General features: G+C 40.0%; 1 protein-coding gene across 3 annotated transcripts; it reads left to right on the top strand.

Annotated features, from left to right (window-relative positions):
* Positions 1-4,183, top strand: txnipb (thioredoxin interacting protein b). 3 transcript variants are annotated; one of them, XR_010896096.1, is made up of 7 exons: positions 1-962; positions 1,571-1,646; positions 1,727-1,874; positions 1,954-2,313; positions 2,406-2,705; positions 2,797-2,996; positions 4,056-4,183. XR_010896096.1 is itself a non-coding variant. In XM_067396494.1 (6 exons), the coding sequence occupies exons 1-6, from the start codon at positions 707-709 to the stop codon at positions 2,803-2,805; spliced, it is 1,146 nt and encodes a 381-aa protein (XP_067252595.1). In that variant the 5' UTR covers positions 1-706; the 3' UTR covers positions 2,806-3,474. The 3 variants fall into 3 exon arrangements, 2 of the variants coding, with proteins under 2 accessions (XP_067252595.1, XP_067252583.1); XM_067396494.1 differs by lacking the exon at positions 4,056-4,183 and having other exon boundaries at positions 2,800-3,474; XM_067396482.1 differs by lacking the exon at positions 4,056-4,183 and having other exon boundaries at positions 2,797-3,474.
* The last annotated feature ends 3,055 nt before the right edge of the window (positions 4,184-7,238 follow it).

Below are 7,238 nucleotides of genomic sequence, written 5' to 3'. Positions count from 1 at the left end.
GCAAATACATTTGGTAATCATTCTGTAATAATGGCATATCCTCACATAAACCTACTGTGGCAGTACCATAGTACAGTGACAGTATAAGATGCCAATATTGTATTTTGATAAATGCCACATTTTTGTCTGTGTTGAGACACTTGATTCTTTGGTGTCATTCAGTTTAGGTACAGATGCATTTGTTACGTAGACAATCCCCCACTATTATGAATGTGTCACACGTGTCCACATAACTTGTTTTGGAACAGGGCACAGTGAGCACTCACACTCCACCCCTGCTCCATATAATTACTCCACCTCCTCAAAGACTCCTGCCCCTTACCCACGAGCTGTCCACGCGCTCTGGACAGACTGCCATTGGCCCGAGTGGACGCAAACAGCCTGTGCGTCCTATGAGAGAGACGCGCCTGGGTCGATCCACGGGGCGCATGTGGGTGTCCAGCACCGATGCCCATATCTGTGTCCAGCTCGCATCATCAGCAGAGCGGCCGTGTGAACTATATAACCACCCACTCCCACTCGGTGTTTACTGACAGATCAGAGTCACCAACAGATTACCAAAACATCTCATCGAAAATAATATTACAAGAGAAAATAACACAAGCAGTACTGGTGAGCTTGTTGCAGAACTGATCCATTCAGTTACTTTGATAACCGTTAATAAAACTATTGGAATTCTTATTCGCAAAATTAATAAAATAGCAAAATGGGCATATTGACAAAGAAACCCAAGACCTTCGAGGTTCAGTTCAGTGACCCAAACAAGAGCGCGTATAGCGGCGGAGATAAAGTGGCCGGGCGGGTGATCGTGGAGGTGGCGGAGGTGGTACAGATTTCCGCCGTTAAACTGTTCGGAATCGGATGCGCTAAAGTCGATTATAATAAAGGAAAGCTGCAATGCAGAGAGGAGATTGACTACCTGAAATATGAAGAAATTCTTCACCTCGATCATCAGCCCACAGGTGAGACACAAACTTTTGTTACCTGGATGTGCGAATTCAGAAGGGTCTACTTTTCCTGTCAGTAGGCCTTTTATGGCGACCCTTACAAAGTTATCTAACTATTTTAAACATATTTTAATCAAAATACATAATGTGATATGTAGTGATATATTTATAAAATCCGTAATAAAGTGATAAATATTGACAGTATCCAGTCAAGCTACTTAATGTTGCTATAGTAACCTCCTCAAAAGCGACGGATCTACTTAGCGCACCCTGACAAACCTGTAAATCTGACTTTATTTGTCACTAAAACGTTTTAAATCGTTAATATAAAATCATAATACATAATTTAAGACCTCTAACCTTTGTTTTATCTTCTTTTTGAATGGTTTCAAGCCCCTTAACTAGTTCTAGCTCCTATGTAGCCTACTGTTGTAGTTTGAACAAGGAGGGGCAGATATTTTTCTCTCATAGAATGAAAATCAAAAGGTGGTTGTATAGGGGACACATGTAAGTTTAAGGATTGTTCATTGAAACCCCCTTTTTAAATTGAAAATTGGAACGACATGAGGGTGAGTAAATGATGACTTTTGAGTGTTACTTAAAGCCCAATCTCGCCTCCACAGATGCAGATGGCTCCATCACTCTCAGGCCTGGAAACAAATACGAGTTCATGTTTGGTTTCGAACTTCCTCAGGCAGGGTAGGTTTCTTTTCTAAAATGTCTTATTAAAAATATTGCGTTAAAAAAATAATATTTTAATGCAAGACCTTTCTAAACAGGTGCCTAGTTTCCTCGTACGTGGGAAAGTTTGGCTCAGTACAGTACTACGTGAAGGCTGTCATAGAGAAATCAGGCCAACCGTATGCGGAATGCAAGCGATATTTCGATGTGGTGGAACCCATTGATGTCAACACCCAAGAGCTCATGGTAAGTCCACAGATATCACTCAAATTTCAGTGAAAATACATGATTAAAAGGTGAGTAAGTAGTTTCCTCTTCCTCTCAGGCTCCAGTTACAGGAGCAAAACAGAAGAAAGTCACCTGCATGTTTATTCCCGATGGTAGTGTTTCCGTGGCTGCTCGTATAGGCCGGAAGGGTTACAGCGAAGGAGAAGACATTTGCATTAACGCTCAGTTCGAGAACACCTGCTCTCGGATCGTCGTTCCTAAAGCCTCCATCATAGCCAAGCACATTTACCTGGCGAACGGCCGCACCAAAGTGTTTCAAGAGAAACTCACTTCTGTCAGGGGCAACCACATCATATCTGGCATGCGTGATGTGTGGCGGGAGAGAGTCGTCCGTGTGCCCAAGCTAAAGCCCACCATCCTGGGCTGTGACATTATCCATGTCGACTACTCTCTAAGGGTGAGTTATATTCTTAATAATCAATGCAGACGCTTCAGACTTCACTGGCACCTGTGGATCAGAGGTTAAGGTTTCTCTCTCTCCGGGGTTAGATCTCAGTGCACATCCCAGGAAGTGAGAAGCTGATCCTAGAACTGCCTCTGGTCATCGGGACGATCCCCTACAACGGCATGAACAGTCGCACCAGCAGCATGAGCAGCCAGAATGGCAGTGCCACCTCCAGCACCTGCGTCTCGCTCCCATCTTCTCCGCCTAGCTACAGCGAGATCTCCCGGGACAACCGCATGGATAGTTCCTTCATTCCTCTCTTGGACGATTATGACACAGATGACAGTCCTATCTTCATGCGCATTAGCGAGTATCAGCTCCCACCTCCCCCAGCATACACTGAGGTACACACACACACAGATATATTTAAACATAGCCTTTACCCTAGTTGAGATTGCACTAATGATTGTGTCTATCCTTTCTCTGATTAAACAGCAGAACTGAGGCTGCATTGGCAATGGCGTTCTTCTTGCTGCCACAAAATATTAAACTCCAGTGGAAGATCAAATGCAGGAAGATACAGATCATGCTTTACTCCAGAGTGTCGGACTTTGTAACGCTGTGTCACATCAAGAACTGGTTGATTGCAAGGCGTCTGAAGCTGTTTTACTGAATCACAGGACAGTTTTTCTGATGTAAGAATCCAACTCTTGAAAATGACCATTGATGTTTTAATGTTTAATTCTGAAGTACCCTCAGCATCTGAGGGAGTTTGTACATTTATGACTTTGCCATATTGGTGTAAAATTCTGTCTGCTCTTATTCCAAATTGGAAATTATAGTGTGTTTATGGCAGAAAAATGTTCAGATTAATGGGACGATTTTCTTTTGTGATGCACAAAGATGTGATGCAGTTTTGTGAGGGGAAATATTTTAGTTATCATGGTGAGCTATTTGTTTGCTGTTGATCTATCAAAATCCTAGCAGCATGTGTATTTCTAATGTAATATAGAAACCAGAATATGCATTTATATAGAATGGCTATATATAGTCAGTTTTCATATAGTCTACAACAGAGTATTAGTGTCAAATTAATCCAGTTTGAAATTGATTGTGTATTTTGTACTCCTGATTTTTCTATTTGAACTTCTTGTTCTACAAATAACATTTTAAGAACACAATAAAAGTTGAAATTATAAAATGCAATCAAGTGTCATTAGTATGAGACCCCCAACTTCTATCTATCTATCTATCTATCTATCTATCTATCTATCTATCTATCTATCTATCTATCTATCTATCTATCTATCTATCTATCTATCTATCTATCTATCTATCTATCTATCTATCTATCTATCTATCTATCTATCTATCTATCTATCTCTCTCTGTTTACTGTATCTGAGTATAATATTGCATACTGTGAAATTTTATAGTCACTGTACTAAACATGTAGTGTTATATAAACATCTGGTGTGTAAGTGCATTAGAGTGTCCTCGTGCCATTCCTGGCATGAGGATGAATGGAGAGGAAAGGTTGATCGCAGGAAACAAAACAAATAGCAATGTTATGAGCACCAGTTGTGTATATCTGTAGGGGAATATTGTCTGGCTGGAAAATATTCAAGAGCTATTTACTCATGGCCAATGCACTTCCATCCATGGGCCTGTTTTCAGAATAGCATTTCAGTCATGTAATTCTAATCCAAATGGGCGAAGTGAACGTGTTGGTAACTATGAACACTCCCTCACCAGGCAGATCAGACCATCTACAGTACAGTATGAGCAGCCCGGTCCGCGGGTATCCGTGCGGGATTGCATGCGTGCAGGGATGGAACCGATTCAAGGCCGAGATCAGCAATCCTGGAACCATTAAATCAGACATCAGAAACCTGATGCGGCTGTTTACTCACCGTGCAGCTGTTCCTCTTTATAGAGCTCACTCAAAAAGGATCTGCAGCTCTCCTGACCCCCCTCTGTCTCGCTCCATTTCCAGCTATTGAACTTGAACCTTGTTCAGAAATCCATACAGATGCGAGACTAGTCTTCTCTTGATTTTTCTATACACTTCCGTAAGACTGGAGTGAATTGTGTAACGCCATTGCATGATATTGTGCGAGACAAATAGCCTAAATCAGTGGTTGAAGCCCACTGCATAGGTCAGATAGGGAGGTGATCCGAACCTGTGCTGGCATTTATCGCTCTTTGCATTTGCTAAAGATTAAAGTGAAAATGTCAGACAGTCACATTAAACAGGAATGCAAGGCTGCATACATTTATTCACATACAGTATACAGTATTTGTGTGGACATCTCATTGACTTCTATTTATGTTCAGTTAAACTAATTAATTAATCCCCTTTAACTCTATACCATTACAGACAGCTTATGTATTTAGATTTTTTTTATTCTAAAAATTATATATATATAATTGTTCTGCAATATAATGTGCAGGTGTCCTGTTTTATATTTATTTTATTTTATAACCCAGTTGTCTTTGGTTTCTCCAATGTAATGTGAGTGCTGTACATGTCGTCCTGCTGACTAATGCTGCCTACTGCCAACAGGGACTCTATGCTATGACAGGTATGATAGGAACCTTACTTCAAGTCAAAGTCATTTATTGCCTTTTCTCTTTTTAAAAATTAAAGGGACAGCCAACCCAAAAATATATATATGTTTTGTCATTTACTCACCCTTATGTCTTTCCTAACCTGTATGAGTTTCTTCTTTGGCAGAACATATAAAAATATATTTTTAAGAATGTTGGTAACCTAACAGTTTTGGTTCCCATTGTATGGACAAAAAAAAAAAAAAATACAATGGAAGTCAATGGGAAAAGAAACTATTTAGTTACCAACATTCTTCAAAATCTCTTCTTTTGAGTTCTGCAGAAAAAGAAATGCATATGAGTTTGGAACGACATGAGGGTCAATGAGTTTTGTGTGGACTTAAAAACAAACAAACAAAAAAACATTTAACTTTTAAAGGCACAGTATGCAAGTTGCTTACACAGCAAAATCTCCAGAGTTAAATCAACTCTGCTCAGAGTACATATGGTCCCTCTCTAAATAGTGTTAAACTAACACTGAAGCAGAGTTAAAGTTAATGAGATAATTAAGCAATTAATTAAGTAATGAATGTGCATTAGTGATGAACACCTGCTGTTAACAAGCAGAATCACCGAAGAAAAGAGAAACACAAGAACTACAAGTTCAGTCACAGCCTTATTAATTGGTTAAATATCTCATTAACTTTAACTCTACTACAGTGTTAGTTTAACACTATTTAGAGAGGGACCATATGTAATCTGAGCAGAGTTGATTTAACTCTGGGTAATTTACTGTGTATTCAAAACAATAACAAAGGTGTAGCTTGATGATGCTGTGAATGAGTGTGGAATCATGGGAGTTGTCTTCACCTCCACAGCCAATGGAAAGCTTATGGAAATGCTTATATGCCGCATGTCTGCTGCCACCACTCCTTTTGTTTAGCTGTTTATGGCTATTTTAAAATTAAAGGTGGGGTAAGGAATTTTTCAAAAACACTGTTTGGAAATTAGTCAGACCAACACCAAAAACAAATGTGTAGCCAATCAGCATTAGGGGGCGTATGATGGTCGAGAAAAGAGAACGAGCAAGAGGGAGATTTCAAGAAAGACTGCAGAAAGAGAGATGAGACACAATAAGAATTAAAGCTGCAAGCAGCGATGAAAGGGCCCTCGCAACCGGGCTCACCGCCACCCGTTGGCCTTAGGAAAACAGTGAAAGGTGGGCGACATGCATGTGAGCGAGTGAATACAGGAGAATTATGCCAAAGTCATTTCGAAATGCCACACTTTCCTGTGGCCAACAGGTGGCACTTTGACCGTAACTGAATATTGCCATGATGATGTCTTCAGGCCAGGACTATTATCGAATATGTGAAGTTTGGAGCAGATCTGACATTGTATGCCTGAGATACAACAACTTCCTCTTTCATGGCGAAACATCAGACTTTGTCACTCCGCCACAGACACGCCCTTCAGCAAAAAATCAAGATCTTTGATATTTATCATTGCTAAGGTCTTAAGATTAGACTGATAACATTTGATGTTGATCTGATTAAATCTCTATGAGGGGTTAATCACAGTGTAAAACATGTCATTTCCTGTTGACTGCAGTTGGCGCTATGACTGTAACTGAATATTGTTATGAAGATGTCTTCAGGTCAGGACTCTAATAAAACATTTGAAGTTTGGGGCAGATCGGACGTTGTTTGTCTGGGTTACAACAACTTCCTGTTTCATGGCGAAACATCAGACTTTGTCAGGCCGCCACAGACACACCCTTTGGTGAAAACTCTAGATCTTTGCAATTTAAGGTCTCAAAGGCCTTTAGATTAGTCTGACCAAATATGATGTTGATGTGATTAAATCTCTAGGAGGAGTTCATTAAAGTACAATGTCTGGAAATGGCAAAAACTGCACAAATTTTACAAAGAAAATTCAAAATATCTGACTTCTTGTTGGTTTTCAGATTTCACTCCAAGAGACTTTTTTGTAGGTATTGGGCTGTTAAATGTGTGTACCAAATTTCATACCTGTACGTTAAAACGTAGTGTCAGGGGCACTTCGTTGAAATTTTTTTGGTGGCGCTATCGAGCCATTTTGCCACACTTAATTCTGAAACCCATATCAGATGTAAATTTCCACCACTTCTGAAGCATCTGCAAAGTATCATGAGTTTTCGAGTACGTTTCGGCCCTCAAAAAAGTGATTCACCTTACATGGCGAAACATCAGACTTTGACGGTCACCACGGACATGCCCTTCAACGAAAACTCAAGATCTTTGCAATTTAACATCTCAAAGGCCTTAAGATTAGACTGGCCATATATGATGTTGATCTGGTTTAATCTCTATTAGGAGTTAATCACAGTGTAAAACATGTAATTTCCTG

The sequence above is a fragment of the Chanodichthys erythropterus genome, chromosome 2 (genome assembly GCF_024489055.1).
Source record: "Chanodichthys erythropterus isolate Z2021 chromosome 2, ASM2448905v1, whole genome shotgun sequence".
NCBI classification, from domain to species: domain Eukaryota; kingdom Metazoa; phylum Chordata; class Actinopteri; order Cypriniformes; family Xenocyprididae; genus Chanodichthys; species Chanodichthys erythropterus.
This window is presented reverse-complemented; position numbering and strand designations above follow the sequence as displayed.

Coding starts and splice junctions, on each gene's coding strand:
- txnipb (XM_067396482.1), top strand. CDS start 707: ATGGGCATATTGACAAAGAAACCCAAGACCTTCGAGGTTCAGTTCAGT. Junction 1,647..1,726: donor TTCGAACTTCCTCAGGCAGG/GTAGGTTTCTTT, acceptor CTTTCTAAACAG/GTGCCTAGTTTCCTCGTACG. Junction 2,314..2,405: donor ATGTCGACTACTCTCTAAGG/GTGAGTTATATT, acceptor CTCCGGGGTTAG/ATCTCAGTGCACATCCCAGG.